Source organism: Orbicella faveolata, unplaced genomic scaffold (genome assembly GCF_042242905.1).
Source record: "Orbicella faveolata isolate gen_17 unplaced genomic scaffold, um_ofav_v1 contig_3, whole genome shotgun sequence".
Taxonomy (NCBI): domain Eukaryota; kingdom Metazoa; phylum Cnidaria; class Anthozoa; order Scleractinia; family Merulinidae; genus Orbicella; species Orbicella faveolata.
The window spans coordinates 3407271-3435000 of NW_028301558.1; the positions used below are offsets into that span (position 1 = coordinate 3407271).

The following is a 27730-nucleotide window of genomic DNA, read 5'->3' on the forward strand; positions in this document are numbered from 1 at the left end:
AATTTAATTCCAAATTCCTGGAGACCAAGCGAAGAGAACCGAAATTTCTAGACTTTGAAAATCAAAAATTCCATACCGTTTTCAAACATCTCAAAACATACTCGGTATTATGTAGAATTCTTTCAAAATTCAATTCTAGCAAGCACAAGAGTTGTTTGTGAACGTGATATAATTTTTTCTTGGCAAAAGTTATTTCTGAGGCGAGCGGCCCCATGCAAGTTGACCCAATTTGACCTTTCGAAGAGATTTTGTTTAATCAGGGAATGAAAACAATTCGACTAGCCTTAGCTCGCTTTCTGGGCAAACCATTGAAAAACCCCGCCATTTCCCATTACAACTACCCAGTAAACCCGAGATAATACTCCGATGACAGCTTACCTTCCAAATAGGTGTTCGAAGGCAAATAATTTTGATGTTCTCGGTTAATTTTTCCATTGCTTTCTTGTTGCCGCGCTTTATAATTTAGGGTCATATCTTGCCATCGAGCTTGTACGCCGGCTCCAGGCTAAGCTTGTGCAACACTTTTCCGGAAAATCAATCCATATGTTGCAATATCTACCTCTAGATCTCAGTGAGCAACCTCTTGATATTCATTTAGTTTCTTGTGTAATAAAAAAAAAATTCCCAAGTGCAAGACACAAATCTCGGTCTAGTGAGCGTGACGCAATCTTTCCTTCATTACTTCCGGACTAGGGGCCTGTTTCTCGAAAGCTCCCGTAAATACCAGGGGCCTGTTTCTCGAAAGACCCAGTAAACTATCGGGCCCGGTAAGTCACCCGGTAAGTCCCCGTAAACTTTTCGGGTGTTTCTCGAAGCTCCCGTTATTTTCGATCCCGTTAATTTTTCCGGTAACTTGCCCGGTAATTTACGGGAGGACGTAACCTCCCGTAAAGTTACCGGGAAGTCACAAATGTTGCAAAACCAAACAAAATGGCGGCCGGGGGCGGACTTTTTTGTTTCAAAGATGCCCCTTTCTAGCCGATGTGGCTGACTGGGAAATCATTGAACGATTTCGGCTCTCACGAGCAAGAATAGAGTGGCTCGTTGAGGAGCTAAAGGAGGAATTGGAGAGAAGCACGGCGAGAAGCTGCCCGCTGGCTCCGGAAGCCGACGTAAACATAATTGTTGTTGTTGTTGTTGTTTTTTACAGTTTGAAGGCGTTTGCATGGAAGCGCTATATAACTGTGAAGTTTTATTTTATAAGGCTTCTTTGTATGAACATCAAAATGGGTTCCTGTCACGCAAACCTGATCTTACTGCAAGCCAAACCTGTTTCCTGTGTTTTAATTGCAGATTTCTTTTTTTTACTATTTTTGGAAAAGAAATTAGAAAACAGACATTCTACAAAAAGTAAACATAATAGATCGATCGCGAAGAGTCGCATTAGGCGCGGTGCACAAATGCTGACAAATGTTGGTTATAGCATTTCTAGCTAGATGAAACACGAAGCGTACTGTATTCACGATAGATAAATGAGAATAAAGAACATTAAAATTATTCTCCCCAATCACATAATTGTTTCAGTCGCATTTCTATTGATCTTAGCTTGCTTTAAGCTAGAACAGTCGATTTGGGATCAGTGAAAATTACGCTTGATGTTTGCGGGAGAAAACGATTAAATCACACTTAAAATTTTTGTAAGATCCTTCCTTATTCCCAATATTCTGTACACTTACTTAAGCGAAATTCGTATCAGTATAAATTACTGAAATAAGTGTTTGTAGCTAAATTTCAAGTTCTCAAGTTCATAATGTTTCCTCGGCGGTCCGCAGATCTTGTTTGATTGCTCTGTGAACATTTTGAATGAGAATGAATCACGGAAAATGACAAGACTCCTAGAAAAGAGCAAGATTGTCGATCGAAGTCTTCGCGTCGAGCTACAAAAGGCAATTGATCATCACTTTCAAATAATATGACCATGCAAAATGACGATCTCTCTCAGTTGCTCTCCTTTGACACAACGATAACTTCGAAGTTAAACTTCGCAGTGTTCTTCAAAAAGCATCACAGTCGCAACAACAACAGAATCGATCAGAATCGAATGCGTCGAATACGTACAGTTCCAAGTCTTTCTCCTTCTCTCGCGAACGAGCGTGAAGCGCGCGCTAGAGATTGGTAACAACCCGCTATTTTATCAGGCCCGGTAAGTACCGGGAAGATTTACGCGTGCTTCGAAAAACGCTATTTCGGGCCCGGTAAAGTTTCCCGTTAACCGGCCCGGTAAGTTATCGGGCCCGGTATTTACGGGAGCTTTCGAGAAACAGGCCCCTGGGGCCTGTTCTTTATTCTTGTTTATCTATCGTGAATACAGTACGCTTCTTCGTGTTTCATCTAGCTAGAAATGCCATAACCAACATTTGTCAGCATTTGTGCACCGCGCCTAATGTGACTCTTCGCGATCGCTCTATTATGTTTACTTTTTGTAGAATGTCTGTTTTCTAATTTCTTTCTCCAAAAATAGTTTTAAAAAAACAAAAAATCTGCAATTAAAACACAGGAAACAGGTTTGGCTTGCAGTAAGATCAGGTTTGCGTGACAGGAACCAATTTTTATGTTCATACAAAGAAGCCGTTTCGAAAACGCGTGGCGAGTGATCGGCATTTACACGACAGTGTTTATCTATTCATTAATTTTTTTCCCGCCCTTTGTTAGTTTTGAAAAATAATAAAATAGAACTTCACAGTTATATAGCGCTTCCATGCAAACGCATTCAAACTGTAAAAATTAAACAACGACAATTATATTTACGTGGGTTTCCGGAGCCAGCGGGCAGCTTCTCGCCTTGTTTCTCTCCAATTCCTCCTTAAGCTCCTCAACAAGCTACTCTATTCTTGCTCGTGAGAACCGAAATCGTTTAATGACTTCGCAGTCAGCCATATCGGCTAGAAAGGGGCGTCTTTGATAAGACCGTGAAACAAAAAAGTCCGCCCCCGACCGCCATTTTGTTTGGTTTTGCAACATTTGTGACTTCCCGGTAACTTTACGGGAGGTCACGACCTCCCGTGAATTATTGTGCAAGTTACCGGAAAATTAACGGGATCAAAAATAACGGGAGCTTCGAGAAAAGCCCGAAAAGTTTACGGGAACTTACCGGATGATTTACCGGGCCCGATAATTTACCGGAAACTTTTCGGGCCCGTAAAGCCATTCTTAGTTCATCCGTATCTAAAAACGGAGAAGTGTATACCCCTGAAACTTCTTGTATGAAGGAAACCTATGTTCATGTTAAGAAAATGTGAATAAAACAGCTCTGTAATCGTAGGGTTCGAGATTTTACTATGGCTTTCCGGGCCCGAAAAGTTTCCGGGGCTTTCGAGAAACGGGGCCCGGGTGATTAATTTTTTTTCTGACGGGGGAAGGGGAAAGAAGTTTTCCGGTCCTATGCAAACAATTTCTTTTTCTTGTTGATGTTGCACGCAATGCATTTAACGGTTCGTAACATGGCCACTGTAACAGTTTAATTAAGATTTTCCATCATGATATAAACATACACAAGACTTTTTCATGTCTTTTGTTCCAAATATTTAATACGGCAATTCGCTCAATTGCTTTCGCTCAAAATACCTTTTTTTTCAAGTTAAAATGGGACAACTTCTCGTTTTTCTCCTTAGCCCACTCAGCTATTGCTCAGCTCAGTGGGTAGTGGAAAATAGCTAAGAGTTCGTAATCACACCCTATTCACTCCCCCTGGTCCCCTACCCCACCCTTGTGTTATCGTTGAATTTAAAGTGAGTGAAAACAAAATGTTTTCCTTTCCATTTTTTATTAAAGGACGGGGGGTGAGGGGGGGATGGAAGATTTTGAAAACAAATGATCTAATCCTATTTCCGGCTGAAACTATTAAATCGTTCGCAATTTACCGCACATACATGTTCGATTATTTTCATTAGTAACAACATTCCAAAAAATAACTGAGGAGCTCCGCTTCTAGGCTTGCCTAAATCTATATATTATATTTCCCCTGCAGCATGTTAGTGAGATGGATTCTAAGAAGAAAGTCTATCTGACAGAGCTTTTGTGGCGTGATATATTTTTTTTACAAGTTAGCAAGGGAACTAAATCTTGGACTCTAGTGCTTCGAGGGTCTTGACTGCATTGGCCACCAACTAGCCGCTGAAGCGAGCAATGTCTCTCCATCTTCCAATTTTTCAGCCGATGACGCAGAGCAAATGATTCAATTTCGGCACAAGTAAACACATGCGTCCTAATTACCCGGGATGCCGAATTGTAAATAATGTTTGATTTTTAAAGTGTTTTTTTTTTTTTTTCATAGTGAGTGCTCAAGGTTATACAATACACCTCAAAAGACCTAAACTCATTTTCCTGCACATATTTTTGTCAAGTTGTAAAGATTTTAATCCAGAGGAGTTTGTTGGCGTAATAAGGTTTGCCGAATTTAAGAAAAAGTTAGGAGCCTCGCACGTGCTAGCTTCGCTTATCGGGCGAGCGATCGAAAAGTTCGATTTTGAAAGATAATAGCTCGAACCCCGTGAGAATTCTATATTTAGAACTTTTTCAGAGGTAAAGAAACCGTTTGCCACAAATCTATTCGCGCTGGGTAATTATCTGTTTTAAACTTAGATCTCTCTCGATGGCAACTCTCAAAACAGTTTTACGTGCTCTTTCCTCGTACGAAAAGAAATATGTCTTGTGCGAACCCAAAAGTAAATCATTTTCAGTTTCCAAAGGGACAGTTTTAGAGAATTATATAATAGCATGCGTCCACTTCTGCATCAAAAGGTATCTTGTTGAACATAATTCCTAAAAAGTTAGATGCACCACGAAGGGGACCTATTTGGGTGTTCACCTGCCATGGGCAAATTGGTAAATACAATTAATACAAATTACAAAAACTCGCCTTGCGGCCAGTAACTAGCCCTTTTTCAGGTATATATTACTATTCCCTTTAATCTAGCTTTAGGAAATCATTAGGAATGGACCTGCTTAAGCATTTGACTTTTGGAGCTAAAACTAGATAGGATTTCTAGTTTCTTGCACAGTTAGTAGAAAATGGGAAAAGTAAGTATTCAACTTATTGCATACAAAGAACTCTCCTTCGAAATAGGCTTGTGATTACAAATAAAAAAGTTACAAAAAACCAAAACGAAAACATTGTATGCTAGTAAGGAAGAAAATTAAGAAATGAGCCAGAGCAAAACAAAAATAGCCACGCAGATGTATTTGCGGCAGGTGATCACTTAGATGTAAAGATTGCGTGACATCGATATGGGTCTATTTTTCAGTTCAATTAGTTCCTTACACTTCTTGCCTCTTTTCATTATAAATATTTAATACAAAACTTAATAGATACCCAGAGAATGCTTTAGATCCAAGACATGGATCCAGGTCCTGCAAAAATATTGCACAAGCCAGAGAAAGGTGACACTTAGGGAAGTGGTCAAAACTATTATACATATAAGTGACCCACTAAAATAACTTGAGACTACTGTCTCTTTGTATAGCCCCCTACCCCTATCCAGATACCAAGGGTTTCTTTTATAGCCCCTACCCCCCCCCTTATCCCTTAACCTATGGTCTCTTGCTTAACCCCCCTCCCCCCCCCCCCCCCCCCCACTACACACACAAAAAGAAACACACAGAGAGAAACTGTGTGCCGGGTTGCGTACACTATGGTCACATTATTGTTCCTTTAATCGACCTTACAATATACAATCATCTCTGGTTTGCATACCTTTAAAAATTAGAAATAAACCTTGTGAATATTTGAAAACAAGTTCGACAATCATGTTAAAGATTTTTTTAATGACGAAACACAAAAACATCACCACATTGTTTTGCGCTCAAGTACATGGTGTCCCTTTAATGAATGCCTGCCTACGCGAAGCACATTAACTCTGAACATAAACATAAACTGTGGACTACCGTAATAATAATTAACCAGCTTTCATATTGCTAAAAACTATCGACGCACAAACCACAGAATTGAGTGGCACTCTCTTCAATGCGTAACCTAGAGTAGCTAGGAAACTTTCTGTAACCGTTTTGTCTGTAGAGCTAAGACGCTAGCCTAACTTTTAAAAACACTTCTGAACAAGCTTACGAGCTTTATGACGCTAAAATCTCCAAAAAAGTGAAAAATTATTCCCGCAAAAGTCGCTGGTTCACAAATCAGGCGCAAGTAAATGCATATTTCACGGATCATGAAAAAAATCAAAAACCAGTTTCCCGAGGACGGAAAAGTGTAGATAAGATATTTTCACGAATCACGGAAAAAATAAATCCTAATTCACGTTTCACGCAAAGCAAAAATGCCCATTCACGCGTCACGAAAAAAGTATAGGGGACCCTCTGTCAACAATTACCGATAATTACAATTTATTCGCCACGTAAAAGTAAGTTTACGCGCAAGTCTATTGACTGTTTTGCGTGTTGTATTTACTACTAGTGTTCGGCTTGACTCAGGCAAGACCATGCTTTTGATCCTCCATGTGGATCTCATCAGTTGCTGGTATTTCTCTGTACGTCTGAAGTTCAAGCCTTACACGACTTCTACGGTTCGTGACATTTGTACATTTGCCGTTCTCTGTTCGGTCCCTCGCCCTTTTTGTTGCTTCACTTGTATCTATGAAGGGATCTTCATGATGTGTTATAAGGAGGAATTTTAAGTAGAGTTGAGCCGTGACTTTTTAGAGGTCATAGGTCTGCATGATTTCTGATGTTATCTGCATAGTTTGACGCCTCTGTAATTTGTCATGTGTTTGTGCATGTTTTGGCCTCATTTCTGTTGCAAGATAGGTTTTTATGTCTTATGTTGAACTAAGCCGAACAATGACATACAACACGCAAAACAGTCAATACCCTGGTCCCTGAGGTTTTTCTTGATTATTCTCTCTTCTTGGTTTTCTCCACATGAGAGAGCCGAAAGAAAGCCTGAAAGTGCCACGAAGTAGCCTGCGAGCAGGCTCAGTTGGAGCACAAGTGCGCGCGGCGTAGCCGCGAGCGCGAAATCGAGCGGTGAAGCCGCGAGACGAGTAGCCTGCGAATAGCGGCTCCCGGTGAACCCGAACGAAGCGAGGGAGCCTGCTCCTGGTATCATGATATGACTGGTTAAATCGCTGATTGTTGACATCTTTGAGATGAATATTTGACAGATCTTTGTAAAATTATACGACTCCAACGGTTCGTTACAATAGTGCATTTGCCGTTGTCTTTTAAGTTTCGGTCTCTCGACCTCTCGTTATTTTACAAGTGATTCTGAAGGGTACTTTATGCTCTGTTACGAGGAGGAATTTTAAGTAGAAGCTAGTGGAGTGGAGCCGTTTGGCTGTGCTATAGCAATTTATTTAGAGGTCAAAGGCATGGTTTCTGGACTTTACGCTGTTACCTCCTTGTCGCTTCGCAGAGTTTGACACCTCTATCATGGGCTTATTATTTCCTTAGGCTCATTTCAGTATTGCAAAATATGTTTTAAGCTCTCTAAGTATTGGCTCTGGAGGGACAAAGTGTTTGAAATATTCCGTGAACATGTTGCTTACTTGCACTCTATATTATGACGCCCGGCCCGGCTATTTGATTAGCTCGATTAGAACTGTTTGCAAGTACCGAGCACTAAGGTGCGGGATTGCAGAATATCAAAATATCAAATTAACTATGAGATTTTGAGATTTTGAGATTTTGATATTATCATGATAACTATATCAAAATATCAAATTAACTGTAACATTTTGAGATTTTGAGACCTGGATATTTTCATGATATTATTTTGATATTATCAAATGATTGTTGATATATCTTTTGTATGCCATCTCACGGTGATATTTTGATATTATCATGATATTTTGATATATCAAAATATCAAACTGTGAGATTCCGAGATTTTGCAATGTTGATATTATCATGATATTTTGATATTATCAAATGCTTGTTGATGTATCTTTCGTATGCCATCTCACAGTGATATTTTGATATTATCATGATATTTTGATATATCAAAATATCAAATTAACTGTGAGATTTTGGTGATATTATCATGATATTTAATATAAAAACCATAATCCTCACAAATGTGTGCTGCCTCGTTCTTTAAGCGCTTGGTGTATGATCCTCATTCTTTAAGCATGCGGAGCATAACTCACGGTCTTTAAGCGTGTGGCGCTAGAAATGCGATCACAAATGTGTGTGATTTTGGTGATATTATCGTGATATTTCATATAAAAACCATAATCATCACAAATGTATATTTATATAAAATCCATAATCATCACAAATGTGTGCTGCCTCGTTCTTTAAGCGCTTGGTGTATGATCCTCGTTCTTTAAGCGTGCGGAGCATAACTCACGGTCTTTAAGCGTGTGGCACTAGAAATGCGATCACAAACGCGTGTAAAATCCTCGTTCTTGAAGACTGTCGCGCTAGAAATATTGTGAGCGAACACGCGTGAGAATACCTCCCTCTTTAATATTGCGGCGTGCAAAAAGCAATAACATGTGTATTAACAATGCCCTTTAATTTTCACTTCGTCCGCCTAAAAAGACCTAAACATAAGGTCTCAAATAATTGCATAAAGAGAACTGTAGAAAATGTCACCGTTTACAACAACTTCTTTTGCGTTAACTCCACCTCAAAGTCAAGTATTATAACATTTTTGACAAGCTAGAACAAGACGTTGAGTAATATTTTGTGTAAGGTCAAAATACTTTTTGGATCGCTCAAACCCCTGTTTTCAAGATTCAGTTGTCCTCACAATAAGTTTGCTAAATTAGAAAGATAGAAAGGTAAATCCTAAATTAAATGAGGGCAGTTCAACATCATTAATTTGGGCAGAAAGTTCTACATCATGGTCTTGTTGTTGCTCGAAAACCTTTGAACACGCTTCCACTTCTTTCAGCTCTGCATCTGATAAGTTCATTCCATTCAGATTTGATAGTGTATTTTGTTCTCTCAGGAATTTGCCTTTATGGGTGATAAACCATTGTAGAATCTGGCATTCTTCCTTATCTCCCAAAAATTCTGACGGTGGGACGCGGAAAGTCGTACTTGCAGCATAGTATTGCGTTGGCTTGTTGTTGGCCCTTATATAGCAAAGACTGTGATACATCACTTCACTTTCTCCGCAAGCGAGTTCTAACTCTTCACTCTTGTACACCATACTTCGCATGCGAATGAAACGTTTTTGGATTGACAGAAATTCCTTCCTTGAAATCTTTATAAACGAAGCGTTGCTGTTTTTCAAGGTGGCTTCTAACACACTGTCAACTGACAGTACTAATCCGTTGTCCATGTGTGTGGCCGATCAATACCACGACTTTACTTTTGATCCTTATGCAACGAATGTTTCCTTTCAGAGTCTCAAGACGATCATGCATTAATAAACCGTTTCATAAATGACAGAACTAGATACTGAGGCCCCAAGGGAATTTAACATGCATTAATATTGGTTTGCAATAATTAAACCTTCGTAATCTCTGGTTAAGCAAGATGAACTGATTTATAATCAGTGTGTTTTAAAAAGTTACCTTTTTTACAAGGGACTCACGATATTTGTGATAACACGAGAATGACTTTACTAATTAACTAATTTTCCTGATTTTGAAATCGCTAGTTTAGTTTGTTAGGAATGAAAGGAACAATAGTGTCGCACGAGATTGTAAAATCCAGATCAATGATAGCGCACGTAAACAGAGAACAGAATTAAACCAACACAATGTCTTTCAGCGTTTACCTCAAGAAAAGTGATAACACGTGAATATACCTCCCTCTTTAATAGCGCAGTGTGCAAAAAGCAACAACATGTCTGTTAGGAATGTCCTTTTATTTTCACTTCGCACGCATAATAACACATCACAATTAGTACTCCAATGATTTCAATAACGCTACTACAGAAAATGTCCCTGTTTACAACAACTTCTTTCGTTTTAACTCTGCCTCCAAGTCAGTATTGAAGCGTTGGTTGACAAACCAGAACAACACGTTCCTCTTAAACTGAGTCATCTTACGAGTTAGTTCAAAGTACTGATTTAATCGCTTAAATCCCTGTTCGCAAGATTCAGTATTCACACCCGTGATTTCATCAAACTTCGGCAGATGCGGGTGAAAAAGACAATTCGGATTTTCAGGTGGCATACAAACATCCTCAGTGTGTTTGGAGACATGAAAAATGTCTACTAGAAATTGGACATTATCTATTAACAACTTTGCCCCTGCACTACCATTTTGAGCTTGATTTTTCAAAAAAGGCATCAAGCCACAAGCCCTATCGTACCCTAGGTACCTGAGTCTCTTGAAATGCTCCAAATTGCTACAAAATGTTCTAAGGATAAAAAGAAATACCTGGGTGTAAGATTCGCTTGTAAACATTTCGGTCATACTTACAACAATGCCGCAAGGCCTTATAAGAGCAAGCATGCCCGCAGTTGTTTGGTAGAATAGCGAAATGTTTTCTTTTTTTTTACATCCCTTAGCACTCTGCTGTGCCAAACATTCATCTTCAGATAACAGACCCGCCTCCGCTCTTGCTGTATTAAAAACAAAGTCTACAGGCTCCCCTGTCCCCGCCCCGATCGCTTTGCTCTCCGAATTCTTCTGTTTCGCGCTCGCCGAAATCTTTTTCCGTCCTCGCCGGGAGCCCGTTCGAAGGCTATGAGACGAGAAAGTGAGCTTGCTCTGATCTCTGCAATTTTTTTTTTATTTCCAGCCCGGAAACCGCAGAAAAAAATAAAGTCAATTGATTTTCACCGGAAGTATGAGCTTTGGCAGCTCAGATTTCTCGGGAAAATTGTAAATCTTTTTCATAACAACATGTAGGCGCGATATCCGTTGTTGATCAAGTTTTGTCGAAGAAAAAGTGTCAAAGTTTATGTCTATTAAGGACACACACTTTGATTCCAAGTGATCTTGCTTTGGCAATCTGGTCTTTGGCGATGCTGGTAAACGGGCAAACGCCTATGTGTTGTTTCGTTCCCCGCTTACAATCACATACGTTTGTAATATTTAACTCTTCCCATGTGCAGTCGGCAACACGACAAGTACGTCTTGATTCATTAACATACTTTCAACTGCTATTTCCTGCTCCCTCTTTAGTTTGAAATTTAACCAGAAATAGACTGGACCTTTGTTAAAACATCAATAATACGCGCACTCAACTCTTCCTCTGACTCCAAATGTGGACGACTTGTTTTTTATTGTGCGGTAAATTACCGACTCCATGGGGATTTAATCGCTCATCATCAAACATGGTAGATTGACAGTTTTCTCGCCTTTCCCGCTTTTCGACCAATGGTATTTCACTTCGCTCAGACGATCGACGCAGAAATGTAAAAGTTACAGAGATCAGGGCGGGCTCACTTTCTTGGCGCCTCTTCACTAGTAGCCTGCGAACAGGCTCCCGATCGCTTTGCTCTCCGAATTCTTCTGTTTCGCGCTCGCCGGAATTTTTTTCCGTCCTCGCCGGGAGTCTGTTCGCAGGCTACTTCACTAGACTCCTTCCCGCCGGATCGCTTTACTTATCGACGCTCGCGCGTGTGACTTAAAGGTGAGCCTGCTCGCAAGCTAGCTGCGAAACTCCGCGGCTCTTTTGCAGCTCTCTCATGAGGAGAAACATCAAGAAAAACCTCTGGGACCAGGGTAAACCGTCAACAGACTTGCTCGTAAACAGTTACATTTGAATCATGTGGTGCCAGAACGACCAAAAGGGGGAATAAACCTATACATCGAGCTCGAGAAACATAAGCTCGATCAGATAGCTGTAAGAAACCAAAGAATGTCTTTTGAGAAACGTATAGCTTTCTCGAAGTAAAGCTACGGTGTCTCCGAGGAAAAACGTACGCAAATCGGATATCCGTGATAAGAATCAATTGCAACATACTACTTGCAAAGTGTTCTAATCAAACAGTCAGGCCTGGCATCACAATATAGAATGCAAGTAAGCAACATGTTCACGGTAAATTTCATATTTTGTCCCTGGAAAGCAAATACTTGTATCTTGCAATAGAAACGAGCCAAAACAATGGTATGCATAAACACATGGCAAATTACCGAAGTGTCAAACTCGACGAAGTCACATGCAGATAACAAAGGAAATCATGCAGACCTATGAATTCTAAAAAATTGCCATAGCACGGTCTAACGGCCCAACTCGACTTAAAATTCCTCCTTTTAACACAACATGAAATGCCCTTCATAAACACGAGTGAAGCGAAAAAAAAGGTCGAGTGACCGAACAAAGAACGGCAAATGTACAAATGTCACGAACCGTAGAAGTCGTGTAGGCTAGCCATTTTACAAGTTTGTACAAGCCGCAGAATGTCTTACATCCTCACATATGTACGAGTTCCGCTAGCAACTACAGACGTAAATAGTATTTTAGAAATACCGGCAACTGATGAGATCCACATGGAGGATCGAAACCATGGTCTTGCCTGAGCTAAGCCGAACAGTGGCAAATACAACGCGCAAAACAGTCAACAGACTTGCGCGTAAACAGCTACATTTGAATGATGTGGTGCCCAAACGACCAAAAGGAGGGATAAACCTATACATAGAGCTCGAGAAACATGAGCTCGATCAGATAGCTGCAGGAAACATAAGAATTTTTCTGGAGAAACGTATAGCTTTCTCCAAGCTACGGTGTCTTCGAAGAAAAAACTTACGAGGACAAATATGATATCCGTGAAAAGAATCAACCTCCTGTACTTGCAAACAGTTCTGTAATCACAGCCGGGTCCGGTGTCACAATATAGAATGCAAGTAAGCAACACTTTTACGGTAAATTTCATATTTTGTCCAGCGAAGGGAAAAACGTGGAGACTAAAAAGCATATCTTGCAATAGAAATGAGCCTAAAAGATGCGTAAATACATGGCAAATTATTACAAAGGTGTCATCGACGAAACGACATGCAGATAACAGCGGAAATCATGCACACCTGTGACCTCTAAAAATTTTGCCATAGCACGGTCTTACGGCTCTACTCTAATAAAATTCCTCCTTATAACACAACATGAAGTACCCTTCATGAACACCAGTGAAGTAACAAAAAGGTCGAGTGACCGAACAGAGAATGGCAAATGTAAAAATATATCACGAACAGCAGAAGTCGTGTAGACTAGTCAACTCATTTTACACTGAAATACTGCAAATTATACATTTAATATGTATACAGCTAAATATTTCAGTTAACGTTGCCAGATGAAATTTTTAGATAAAAAAAAACCTATGCGAGAAGAACACTAATGATAGGCTATGTATTTATTAAGTTTGGCTTATCACGTGAAAAAAAAATCTACTAGTTTGTATTTTTGTGAGTGAAGTAGAAGCCTACACAATAAGACCACTAATGGTAGGCTTTGTATTCATTAAATTTGGCTTATCATTTAAGAAAAAAATGATTATACATCTCACAGCTTGTTTTTTTTGTGTGTGAATTAAGTAGAAGTTCTGCGCGTTTATGAGATGTATTTAATTAATAATAAAATAAAATTTTTAAACGTAAAATGAAAGCCTTCCTCTTAAATCAATTTTTAATGTGATAAATTTTATATGTAAATAGTTTTTCAATAATTGTTTATCAATAATCTTTGAGTATTTTTTAAATTATCTTTATCATTATTATTGTCTCTGAAAAGCTCCCATGGGGAGTTGACAATGAAATTTGTATTGTATTGCAAAATAATTAATAACATAATTAATAACAAAAGTAATATTCACTCAGGATAATAATATTCAGTCACTCATTCTGACAAAGAAAGTTTTCGTCTAACATGTAGAACCTACTGCTCCAATGAAACCCTGTTCCTTCTAAATGCCCATAGAAGACAGCTAGGATAAATTTTAGGTTTCGGGTAAGTTTTTAGCACGACTGAATTGAATGAATTGATGAAGGCGAATGAATATCAATCGCAATAGAGCTTGCAATATACAATAGGATAGAGTCCAGACTCCCTCCCCCCCCCCCCCCCCCCACCTCTGTCAGGAGACACGTGGCTTCTTAGGTTTACTGGGTAGTTGTAATGGGAAATGGCAGGGTTTTTCAATGGTTTGCCCAGAAAGCGAGCTAAGGCTAGTCGAATTGTTTTCATTTCCTGATTCAACAAAATCTCTTCGAAAGGTCAAATTGGGTCAACTTGCATGGGGCCGCTCGCCTCAGAAATAACTTTTTCCAAGAATAAAATTATATCACGTTCACAAACAACTCTTGTTCTTGCTAGAACTGAATTTTGAAAGAATTCTACATAATACCGAGCATGTTTTGAGATGTTTGAAAACGGTATGGAATTTTTGATTTTCAAAGTCTAGAAATTTCGTTTCTCTTTCCTTGCTCTCCAGGAATTCGGAATTACAATTGTAAGTCTAAAATATCATCAAAGCAGCTTAGCAATACCTCATAAATAAAATTATAAACTAAGGAAAACTATTATTTGCTATGTGCCTTCACGCGCGTTCGATTGTCTGATCATGAAATTTGACCTCATTTCTGTAATTTTTCGGCTTCACGGGTTGTCGACGGTTTTTCGTGAATTTCTCAAAAATGTAAAAACTCTAGAACCTAAGACTTATATCATTATTCTTAGCATACCATAGGTTATCTCTGTCGAGAAAGGCGATCTTGCTGTTATTCTCGATCTCCATGGTGGATGCAGAGCAAGCAGACACAGTCAGGAGATCTGTCAACACCATCCTTCAACAGGCACAACCACCCACGCCCAACATCACGACACGTCAGTTTATAGAGAACGTGATGGCCGCCTTACCACCAGTATCTTCAGATAACCAACACATACTGATCAGTACCTAGCGTATGATTCACACCACCCTCAGTCAGTAAAGCGCGGTATTGTGAAGTGTCTGTACGACCGGGCTAAACGTCTCGTGACCAAACCATCAGTAATCGCTGGAGAGACGAAACATCTGTCATCTGTACTTGTTTCTAACGGATATCCCTCCTCTTTTGTACAGAAGATCACAAAGGCACGAACAACCCCAAGAAGAGAGCCCGTCGCGGAATTTAAATCCACCGCCGTTTTACCTTATGTCCAGGGAGTTTTGGAGTCTCTACGCCGCTGCCTAGCACACCAAGGCATTCGCACCGTCTTCAAGTCCGACACGACACTTCGGTCACACTTAGTGCGACCAAAGGACACCGTCAACCCGGCTAAACAAGATGGCGCTGTCTACAGGATTCCCTGTGAGTGCGGCAAAGTCTAGATCGGGGAAACAGGGAGATCTATGCAGGAGAGGATCAAAGAACACGACAGGGATATACGACTCGCCCGTAGCCAGACCTCCGCCGTTTCTGAACACACCCACGAGACTGGCCACTATCCTATCTGGAATGAGGTCAAGTTTATTGATCGAGATCCTCACTGGTACACACGTAGGGTCAAGGAAGCTATTTACATAAGACTTCACCCTAATAACATCAACAGCGATAGTGGAATTGAAATTCCTGAAGCATGGATGCCCACGATCAAAAAACACAACAACAGGAGAATGGTACAACAGCGGACCACTGAGGCAACAGCTACTCGCCGGAACAATGGAACAAGAGGAGGATCGAAATGCACCAATCACAGCCGACCTTTGTGATATAAATGATACCGTGCAATCAGTCGACCTTATCGCCTGAAGAAGACTAGCAGTCGAAACGTCGCGATCTACATCTCAAGTGACCACATCGTGAGACAAACGATAATACACTTTATTATTGCATCTACCACGATGAATAACAACAGCCTTTTCCTCGACAACTTTTGCCCAGAAAAAAGTTATGTCACGTTCAAAAACAGCTCTTGTACTTGCTAGAATTGAATTTTGAAAGAACTCTACATAATAGTGAGTGTTTTTAGATGCTTGAAAACGGTATGGAATTTTTGATTTTCAATTGTAACTCTAAAATAGCATCAAGGCAGCTTAGCGATACCTCCTAAATAAAATTATAAACCAAGGAAAGCCATAATTTGCTATGCGCCTTCACGCGAGTTCGATTGCCTGATCATGAAATTTGACCTAATTTCTGTTATTTTTCGGCTTCACAGGTTGTCGACGGCTTTTCGTAATTTTCTCAAAAATGTAAAAACTCTAGAACCTAAGACTTATATCACCATTCTTAGCATACCATAGGTTATCTCTGGATGAAATATCAATTTTTCCAACCTTGTGCCACAGTTTTTTCAATCTCATTCGGTCCCTATAGAGAGTCGCTCTTAAGGTGGCTCAGAACAGTTTTCTGGTTTTTTAGACTTTTAGAACTAGGTGCGATTTTTCAGGCTTGGAACTGTACTGTTTTGAATGACTGTGCTATTTTTTAAGGTAACTTTCCACTGTACCTTTCATTGTGTTTAAGTCATAAAAACCCACTTTTTACCATCAATTGCATCTATCTTAAAAACTAAGCCGGTGACCCTATATTGTTTTTTTATAAGAATCTTTTCATTACACACAGAAGAAAAAACAGGGAAAATTATAAAAAATTCTGTGGAGTAGATTTTCCTTAAGGTCATTCCTCACATTTGCATTGCGCATCCTTACTGCGCATAATTTATGGCGTCATTAGCGCGCGCTCATGCACGCGCATATTGAAAACATGACGGATTTGCCTTGATATTGAGCTCTTTCAGTTGAAAATTGGCTCTAGCTCACCAACGAGCACGGGCACCCCAATTTTTTTCCAGTCATTGTAATCAACTAATGATAAGCTTCGCGTGAGGAAAGACTGATCCAATTTCTATTGCTGAAAATTGAATAAATAAGAAAAATAGCAGATACACTGTGGTCTTTTCTATTTTGCAGTCGGTAACCACGTCAAGAAATTTGGTTCAAATTTTTAATCAAGGATTTAGCTTTCTGTCTGAATCAAACTTAAAATGTTTATTTGTGTCCGACACAATGTACTGACTGTAGTTTAATGCGTTTTCTTATGAGTCTGGACTCACAAAGATTTTACAATTACTGGGAATGCGTTTTTATAATAATCATTAAATAATGCCAAAATGGGGCATTTTCAATGCCTCACTGCTCCTTAATGAGCATGGGCACCCCCCTTTTTTATTTCAAAATTGAAGTTATCATATGACAAATATTCAGTGAACAAAGTTTGAACAAAAATCTATTGCCACTTTTATTTCAGAGAAATTACCTTTACCTTACCTTTTAAAAAATGGAAATTTCCAAGTTGGAAAAATTCCACTCCACAGTTTTTGTTTTTTTTTTACAATTTCGTTCATATATTCCGCTTTTGCTGTTGAATAATTTTTTGCTTTAAAAAGGTAGGGTCACCGGATCAGGTTTTGAGATATTAGCTTCGTGGATAAGGAATTTTTCACGCGCATTCTACGCGTAAATTAAAATCTCCACTTTGCAAGATCGGACTTTGCGTACGCGTGTAGGTGGTCCGCTGCTCAGTAAACGCCGCAATTCCACGCGAATAAATTCGAATAGTGTTTTCTTTTTCGCTGTTGTCGTTAGCACCATAAGCGGTAGAAGAAGAGTACCATAAATACCTGAAGGTGAGACTGGCACAGTCAAAGAACGAAGAAAACCTGAAGAGTAGTTTTTTCCTGCTGTTTTTTAGATTGATGGCCGGCGCGATCGATCGGAACATCAACATCACAATTTTTGTTGACGTTCCAGCACAGCGGTTAAAAAGGATGTTTTTTCCTTTGAAATTGCCTGAATGATGGATGTTTTCGAATGTAAAAATAAGCGATATCGCAAACAGCTCACTAGATAGATACATAGATAGATAGATAGACAGACAGACAGACAGACAGACAGACAGATAGATAGATAGATAGATAGATAGATAGATAGATAGATAGATAGACAGATAGATAGATGCACAGATCTCGAATTCTCATGTTTTACGCGATTAAAACTGCGTTCTGTCGAGCGCAACTAAGAATATCAACTCGTAGGATATTAGCATGGGTCAACACCAAAACAAACGAGTCTACTTACGATCTCCAAAAGAGACTGCCACTGTAAAAAGATGAAAGATAAAAATTAATCTCTGAGCATGTAACTAAGCCATATTGTTTTGTTTTTATAAAAATCTTTTCATTACACACGGAAGAAAAAACAGAGAAAATTATAAAAAATTCTGAGTAGATTTTGCTTACATTTAAAAAGAAGGAAATTTCCAAGTTGGAAAAATCCCACTCCACAGTTATTTTTACAATTTCGTTCATACATTCCGCTTTTGCTGTTGAATAATTTTTTGCTTAAAAAAAGTAGGGTCACCGGATCAGGTTTTGAGATATTAGCTTCGTGGATAAGGAATTTTTCACGCGCATTCTACGCGTAAATTAAAATCTCCACTTTGCAAGATCGGACTTTGCGCACGCGTGTAGGTGGTCCGCTGCTCAGTAAACGCCGCAATTCCACGCGAATAAACGCGAATACTGTTTTCTTTTTCGCTGTTGTCGTTAGCACCATAAGCGGTAGAAGAAGAGTACCATAAATACCTGAAGATGAGACTGGCACAGTCAAAGAACGAAAAAAACCTGAAGAGTAGTTTTTTCCTGCTGTTTTTCAGATTGATAGCCGGCGCGATCGATCGGAACATCAACATCACAATTTTTGTTGACGTTCCAGCACAGCGGTTAAAAAGGATGTTTTTTCCTTTGAAATTGCATGAATGATGGATGTTTTCGAATGTAAAAATAAGCGATATCGCAAACAGTTCACTAGATAGATAGATAGATAGATAGATAGATAGATAGATAGATAGATAGACAGACAGACATAGATAGATGCACAGATCTCGAATTCTCATGTTTTACGCGATTAAAACTGCGTTCTGTCGAGCGCAACTAAGAATATCAACTCGTAGGATATTAGCATGGGTCAACACCAAAACAAACGAGTCTACTTACGATCTCCAAAAGAGACTGCCACTGTAAAAAGATGAAAGATAAAAATTAATCTCTGAGCATGTAACTAAGCCATATTGTTTTGTTTTTATAAAAATCTTTTCATTACACACGGAAGAAAAAACAGAGAAAATTATAAAAAATTCTGAGTAGATTTTGCTTACATTTAAAAAGAAGGAAATTTCCAAGTTGGAAAAATCCCACTCCACAGTTATTTTTACAATTTCGTTCATACATTCCGCTTTTGCTGTTGAATAATTTTTTGCTTAAAAAAAGTAGGGTCACCGGATCAGGTTTTGAGATATTAGCTTCGTGGATAAGGAATTTTTCACGCGCATTCTACGCGTAAATTAAAATCTCCACTTTGCAAGATCGGACTTTGCGCACGCGTGTAGGTGGTCCGCTGCTCAGTAAACGCCGCAATTCCACGCGAATAAACGCGAATACTGTTTTCTTTTTCGCTGTTGTCGTTGGCACCATAAGCGGTAGAAGAAGAGTACCATAAATACCTGAAGGTGAGACTGGCACAGTCAAAGAACGAAGAAAACCTGAAGAGTAGTTTTTTTCCTGCTGTTTTTCAGATTGATAGCCGGCGCGATCGATCGGAACATCAACATCACAATTTTTGTTAACGTTCCAGCACAGCGGTTAAAAAGGATGTTTTTTCCTTTGAAATTGCATGAATGATGCCGGATGTTTTCGAATGTAAAAATAAGCGATATCGCAAACAGTTCACTAGATAGATAGATAGATAGATAGATAGATAGATAGATAGATAGATAGATAGATAGATAGATAGATAGATAGATAGATAGATAGATAGATAGATAGATAGATAGATAGACAGACAGACATAGATAGATGCACAGATCTCGAATTCTCATGTTTTACGCGATTAAAACTGCGTTCTGTCGAGCGCAACTAAGAATATCAACTCGTAGGATATTAGCATGGGTCAACACCAAAACAAACGAGTCTACTTACGATCTCCAAAAGAGACTGCCACTGTAAAAAGATGAAAGATAAAAATTAATCTCTGAGCATGTAACTAAGCCATATTGTTTTGTTTTTATAAAAATCTTTTCATTACACACGGAAGAAAAAACAGAGAAAATTATAAAAAATTCTGAGTAGATTTTGCTTACATTTAAAAAGAAGGAAATTTCCAAGTTGGAAAAATCCCACTCCACAGTTATTTTTACAATTTCGTTCATACATTCCGCTTTTGCTGTTGAATAATTTTTTGCTTAAAAAAAGTAGGGTCACCGGATCAGGTTTTGAGATATTAGCTTCGTGGATAAGGAATTTTTCACGCGCATTCTACGCGTAAATTAAAATCTCCACTTTGCAAGATCGGACTTTGCGCACGCGTGTAGGTGGTCCGCTGCTCAGTAAACGCCGCAATTCCACGCGAATAAACGCGAATACTGTTTTCTTTTTCGCTGTTGTCGTTAGCACCATAAGCGGTAGAAGAAGAGTACCATAAATACCTGAAGATGAGACTGGCACAGTCAAAGAACGAAAAAAACCTGAAGAGTAGTTTTTTCCTGCTGTTTTTCAGATTGATAGCCGGCGCGATCGATCGGAACATCAACATCACAATTTTTGTTGACGTTCCAGCACAGCGGTTAAAAAGGATGTTTTTTCCTTTGAAATTGCATGAATGATGGATGTTTTCGAATGTAAAAATAAGCGATATCGCAAACAGCTCACTAGACTTGGCAGACACAAAGTTTCACGAAGTAGACCTGGCGCCGCCATGTTTGTTTTGAGTTTTGCAAACTTTAAATTTTGCGCGCTATCTCGCGACCCCTCGGGTGATCGTGTGATACCTTATGCTGAAGTGTGCGTTAGAGCCCAGGCTTCTCACGGAAATATTACTGTTTTGAGCCACCTTAAGACAATCACAAAATTATGTTTCACTTTGTTTGTTTTAATTTTTGTTGTAAACCGTCGATGCAGAACAGTTTTGTCCAGCATACTATTTAATTTTTAGCGTTAGCATCTTTGACCAGGAGCCATAATCAGGGACGGAGACCGTAAGCGCGCGCCATTTCTAGTATTGGGGTTGTCCCCATGATATGGGACAAAAATTCTATTTTTAGAACAAATTGCGCCATCACCTGCGGCACACGCGCGTGCATGCTGCGAGGATTTTTGCGGATGTCGCGCGGGGAAAAATGGCGTCCGAAATTACCTTCGTGAGTGAGGCTTCCTAATTTAAGGCAAGCCCTCCTTGAGAACTTCCTTGACGATGACCATGAAGACCATGAAGGTGAGGATGATTCAGAAGAGGAGTGGAGTGACTTTTCCGACTTATCGAGTGGAGAGGATCTGTCGGACATGTCGGGTGAGGATTCACCAAGGAGAGGACAGAAAGATGCAAGGAGAAAAAAGGTACCAAAAGCCACAAATAAAGAGGGGAATGAGTCCAGTAAAGAGAAGAGGAAAAAGAGTTCTGGAAAATACCTTTCTACCAACGACGTAAAAAGGCTGGAGGAGACTCATATCTTACGTTTTGAGTGCACAAACACACTGCGAAAATGAATTAAGAAATGAAAAATCTTTGTCAATATTTCCCCTTCGCAAGCAAATGGTGTCCACCCTACTCAATAGCGACACGGTTAAGGAAATGTTTGTGAAGTTTTGTCGGGATATTTATTCCAAAATAATTAAAGCTTTTACCGAAATATCCAGCGCTAAGGTGAAAAAAAGTGACAAACGGGCTTCGTTTTCAGTTATTTGTTCCCAACTGTTGTTGACCGTGGAGGAATCCGAACTCTGGGAAAACATGAAAAGGGTAATTGTCACCACCATTCAATTGCATGAGAACGAAACTGACGAAGTCAACTTTCATGCCGCCGTTGTTCTTAACACCATCTACTGGGCACTTTACGAAAATTTTCACAGCGCAGTCATGCAAATTAAGATTGACATTGACAAACAGAAAACCCACACCACTGCAAGTGAAGGCGCGGACACTGTTGTCGATTCCGACTTTGTGGACGTTGCTAGAGTATCTGGGGCGGCGCTGCATAAGCTACGGAAAGGAAGGGAGAAGATTGTTAACGGACGGAAAGGAGTCAGGAAAGTTTCTGAAGCGACAAAGGATAATTATGCAGCCGAAGTAAAAATCATGTCTGAAATGGTCTGTTCTGCAGAGGAGAAAACATCTTTGCCATTGGGTCTAAAAACTTTGGACGAAGGAAAGTTGACTTTCTTTAGTAGTAAGTTTACTGTTGTTTTGTTAACGTTAGATAAAAGATTAAGACAAATGTTGACTGAAAAAAATCTGAAGAGATATCCGAAAAACCTTATGAAGCTGACCAAACAATCAGTTGCTCTTGATGAGGAGCTACAAGAGTTATTTTTGGTAGCATCTAAAAGGGCGTGCACGGCACCAGTCGAGGAGTTTAGGGTTTGCTCCATATGGCAAGAGCTAGTTAAGAAAATATGTAATACCAGATTTAAGGAATTCTACAGTGTTCAAGAAGAGAAAAAACTGATACAGGAGGGCAAAGTCGTTTCAGCCGACCAAAGCTTGAGGGACAAGCTGAAAACTTACAGCGTCGATAAGCGTGCTTAATTGAGGATGTTTAATAATGTCTTACAAGTTTTCTTCTTGGCGGTGGCCCGGTTCGAGTAGTCTCACTGTAATGGTTTATACTTGGGGCAGCACCAGCTTGCCTTATAAAATATGACAAGTCTCATTTTTACTGCAAAAATATGATAGCAAAAGAATAACCAGAAGTGACAGCTTAAAAGGTTGGTCCTTTTATTGAGAGCTACACTCAGCTAGTCAGGTACATTGGTACTCAAACTCAGTAAGTGTAAGGGCTACAGAAAAATTAACCAAAAAAATATATCTGTTAAATTATTGTTATTTTCTTGCTAGGGCTAAATTTGCATGCATTTGCATGAATTCGATGATCGACCCATCAAGCGACGGTATGTCTTTAACAGCACAAAAATATAATTATTTAGTTCTCAGGCATGATTCAAGCTTCATAAGTTACATTAACACCATTTTAAATATGCAATAAATAAAGGATCAAGAAAATTGTTTAATACACTACAAGTTGGATCATACGTGCAAATAACATGGCCACCTGAAATATCAGTTTCTGTAATCTTAAGAGCTGATCTATATTTAGTGAATAACAGTTATAGTTTGGCAAAAAAATATCTTTAATCGTTCTAATACCTTTCTCGAACCATTCCCTCCAGAAAAAAGGTTTACCGTCAATACGGATTTCCTTATCATTAAATAGAATTGTATCTCGTCCATGATGGCATCCGTGAAGAGCCTTTAATTCATGAAAGAACAACAGAATGCCCTTATAAAAAGAGGGTACATTTTCAAAGTTCTTTGCGTCGTAATTACATGATAGGATGAAATGGAGGCCCCCGTATTTCTTTAAAAAAATAGTCTGGAACAAATTTCCAATTGGGATGGCCCTCCCGTATGAGTCTTGGTATCTATCCATGCTAATCTCAGCGCTTTGATCATTGTTTCTACATCCGTCATACGCAGCCCGCCCTTCTCATAATCCTGATATAGTCCTTCCCTTCTTATTTTGTCTCTTTTATTTTTCCAGATGAATCTAAAGAGCCTACCTTTAACGTTACTTATAATATCCTTTGGAACATTGATATTTGAAGCTGAATATATAAGAGATGATACTCCAAGCGTCTTGATTATCATCACTTTCCCAAATCATATCAGACTTTGTGTTTAATTTTTGGACAATGGCACACCGTTTATGGGCATTTTTTATTGTTTGCAGCTTGAAAGGCGCTATTGTTTCTAGAACAAAGAACCGACTCTCAGCCAATTTCCGAGCGCGAGATTCAAAATCTTCGCTGACGACCAGATGCTGACAATATCACCCTTCTCGTGGTGGGGTAGGGGAAATGTCGCTCAGTACAGCGACATTTTTCCGGGGTACGGAAGGGAAAATTTGTTACATGAAGCGCGGGCTGTAGAAGTTATTTCTTTCTTGTTGCAAACCGGCGAACGCCAACGTTCAGAAACGCACGCTTAAATTGCCAGGGTGTGTATTTTAAAATACAAATGAAAAAGCGAAAAATAAACTGCAAGTAAAACCCAGTCATCGGCAAAGAAAAGTGAAGCGAAGAAATAAGCCTTTTTTTCTGGTCTGTTTAATGCTCTGCAATAGGCCAGCCGCTAGTAAGCCAAACACGCTGCGTGGAAAGTAGCCTACTTGCAGCGACGAACTGCCGTAGTTTCCGCCACTATCAATTATGTTCGAAATATCAGTAAACTCTTGGGAGGGTTAAATTGTCATGATAAAATTATTGAATGTCTTTAAGTATAAGAAAACAAAAGCGCCTTTCGTGTTATTTAAAAACACAATTGCGCTATTAGTGCTGTTACTCCCCCAATTCAAACTAATCGATTTTTACTCTTTCCAAACATATTAAAGTTTATAATTAGTCAATCTAAGAAATGGTGACAGGATTCTTGGGGAATTTAGTTACCAAACACTTTCATTGCATTAGTTCCACTAAAGTATTCATAACTTGAACGCTTTCGTGGCTAGTTGTGTATTGTTTTATCGTCTTTGTCTCTTAATCGTCAACAAACCATTAATTGACAAAAACTTTACTTTCCATGTAGAAGCGCGTGCCGCTAACCATTGTCAGGTCTTGTGCACAACATGAATAAAGTTCTAATGAAGACCTCTATTCAGCTTGTTCTCCGAATTGGTTATTTAAAAAAGTTACCGGCGTATAACATGTTTTGAGTGCAGCTGAGCGTCTTTGAAATTCGCGCTTAGTTGACACCATTGTTTTCTTGTTGTCATGAATGGTCATTGAGTTCTAGTTATTCTAATGAGGTAAATGGTTATAGAGACGCGTGCTTGACAACAATCATTTCGCTATTGTCACTTGACAACAACCATTTCGCTCGTGTTTAGATCGTCGAAAAAAAAGTTTTCTAGGCAATGTTTTCCAAGTTTAAGATAGAGAAGGCGCCAAACGTCCTCTACAAACGCGGACCGAGGCATTTTGAGGTAGAGCAGTCTGCTATCTCTTTGCCACTCCTTGAGGCGTACGACCAGCATATTCGCCAACTGCAGGCTGAGGTTCAGCAGCTACGAGCCGAAAATAATGGCCAGGCGGTGGAATTGGCAGGGAGAAGAGCGGAGAATTTCCAGCTTCGCCAGGAACTAGTGTGAGATCTCTTGACTTCTATATATCCAAGTTTGTTTGCAATTTATCTATCTTAAGGTTGAAATTAATTTCATTATTTCCTTTCTCATCACAGGAGAAATAAATACCTAGAATTCTGGTCGGACTACTGACCCAGTTTAAATGTAACAGTTTGTTTTTATTGCCTGACCACTTCCCCAGCCACATAGCTTTAGTTTTCTCTAAATTAAGCCTACGACTAGAGATTTCGCCAAAATCCACTGCGATTGTAATCCTTTTTCCACCGAAGAGAGGTCGAAACACAGCTAGTTGGTATCATCTGCAAATTGACTAATTTTAATTTCCCTTTCAAATATTGAAATTCCCTTGACAGCACTGGATTGACGAATTTTCATAGACATAAGTTCTGCGGCTAGTATGCACAAGTAGGGAGAAAGTGGGCATCCTTGTCTTACTCCGGTAGAAGGTTTTATGTAGTTGGTGGCGCAGCCATTATTCAGTACCGCACTTTCTTTATCAGTATAAATGACCTTTACCCAGTTTCTTAAGCTGTCACCAAAGTTGTAAAGTTTTAGAACATGAAGTATGCTTGACATTCTAAAGTATCAAAAGCTTTCTGAAAGTCTAAGGACAGCAATATACCAGAGCGGTTTAGTTTCCTTGTTTGCTCCATAACATCAGCAATAAGCCTAATGTTTTCACCAATATATCTAGATCTGCCTTTCACAAAACCTGTTTGATCCGGGTGAATCAATGATGGTAATATCGGTTCAATCCGTTTAGCTATTGCTTTGGACGCAATTTTATAGTCAACAATTAAGAGAGTTATTGGTCTCCAATTCTTTAGCTCTAATAGCGATGATTCTTCTTTTGGTATTAGGGTTATTATACCTCTACGCTGTGAGATTGATAACTGTCCATTTTCATACGCAGCATTGAGACTCTCTACTAAGTCCTTTCCAATTAGGTCAAAAAACTTTGAGTAAAACTCGACAGTAAAACTATCTTCCCCTGGGGATTTTCCACTGCTGAAAGAGTCCAAGCTTTCCTTACATTCTGCATACGTTACAAGGCCGTCTACTTTGTCACTGACCTCCTGTGAGAGACAAGGGATTTCTAGATCCTCTATATAATGACTAAATTGCTCCTCGGTGACATCCATTTTAGACGTGTAAAGATCTCTGTAATAATTTTCTATTTTTAACAAAATCTGTTCTTCCTCCTTTGTTATCTCCCCCTCGTCTTCTAATTCTGAAATTACATTCCCACTATAATTTCATTTTTCGAGATGGAAAAAATATTTTGTAGGTCTTTCGCCTTTTTCAGCTCACATGCGTTTGGATCGTAACTTTGCAGCTTCACCTTTGCTTTCAATATTTGTGGAAGTTCCTTTTTAAGACTGTCATACTGCTTCAACTCTTTGTCAAGAGACGTAACATCAGAATTGCTACAAATAATATGGTCAAGTCTGTCCATTTCGTCCTTAATTATGAGTTCACGTATCTTAGTTTTCTTTGCTTTTCCTTTGCCAAACGAGATAGTAAAGCACCTAATTTCCATTTTAAGCAGTTCCCAGTACATTCTTTTATCTTGAGTATATTTATACTTTTCCCGAAATCCAGAATACCTTTGACGCATTTGTTCTACGTAATTATTATCCTCTAGGAGAGCATTGTTAAACTTCCAAAAGCCAGGTCCCCTAGGGGCTTCTTTGTCCAGTGCAAAGATAGAAACACTGTCTTATGGTCGGGTGCTATTGAGGATTGAATATCAACTTTTTGGACATATTTGGTTAAATTTTTTGCTACAAGAAAAAAAATCTATTCTGGATCTCATTTTTAGGGCTTTGGATACGTACGAATATTTGTTTATGTTTGGATGTTTAACTCTTTGCATATCTACAAGATCAAAAATATCCATTGCTATTAAGATCAAATTCCGGAAGCCAGTTGGTCTCCAAGGTAAACCACCCTTTTTGTCTTCCTTTGTTAGAGTACAATTCCAGTCACCTCCTATAATCAGTCTCGTTAATTCAGATTGGTCTATCAAATAGTTGTTAACCTCTTGTGATCTTCCTTCCAACGTGGTGTGGGGAAATGAAAGCGACTAGTGTGTGGTGGGAGAAATTTCACAGTTGTTGCAATAGCAGTTTTATATAATTTATATTCATTCAAATATTTTTCAATACTCCAGTTACTTATTCCTGAAGTATTTTCGGTCCAATTTCGTGAAACTCTAATGAGTGGTTCTCTACAGATGCAGTTTCTTCAATATACTAACTACTTATAACAGAGAGTGAGGTGCTTACGGGAAAATCTCAGTCTGAGACCTTGCCATATTGACCGAACAATAGTGTGGTCAATAGGGGAAGGTCGAGGTTTGAGATTTTCCCGTAAAGTCCGAGCCCGTAATCGGCCCGCATGCATTACAGGAGAATAATGCTCTACAATTAGCCGATCAGAGCGCACGTTATATCGGCTACAAGAACAAGCCATATACAATAAAAAGCAATAATGACTGAGTTCCCATCTGTCAAATTTCACTTAACCAAGCAGGAAATCAGAGAACCCTTTTTTCCTTGTTTTCTTAATTTTTTCGGAAGCGGCGCGTTATTTTACCCAGGCCCTTTCGGTTATAACTTTTGTCTTTGAAAGGAAAAAAGATTTTTTTATAGATAATACTTACATGATGCAGATTTCGCTCGTCTGAGAACTGAAAAGTAACAAA

At 39.2% G+C, this 27730-nt stretch overlaps 2 protein-coding genes across 2 annotated transcripts in view; one reads left to right on the forward strand and one right to left on the reverse strand.

Annotated features, from left to right (window-relative positions):
- Positions 1 to 27730, reverse strand: part of LOC110039944 (uncharacterized) — a 57122-nt gene that overhangs the window by 19868 nt on the left and 9524 nt on the right. The window contains exons 10-12 of the mRNA XM_089298231.1: positions 27689 to 27715; positions 19811 to 19831; positions 17913 to 17933 (exon numbers count right to left, since the gene is read on the reverse strand). Coding sequence (XP_089154357.1) covers positions 17913 to 17933; positions 19811 to 19831; positions 27689 to 27715 — 69 coding nt within the window. The remainder of the gene's footprint in view (positions 1 to 17912; positions 17934 to 19810; positions 19832 to 27688; positions 27716 to 27730) is intronic.
- LOC149106088 (uncharacterized) lies at positions 20497 to 22687 on the forward strand. Its single transcript, XM_089298288.1, has 3 exons — positions 20497 to 20587; positions 21033 to 21232; positions 21657 to 22687. The coding sequence occupies exons 1-3, from the start codon at positions 20497 to 20499 to the stop codon at positions 22410 to 22412; spliced, it is 1047 nt and encodes a 348-aa protein (XP_089154414.1). The 3' UTR covers positions 22413 to 22687.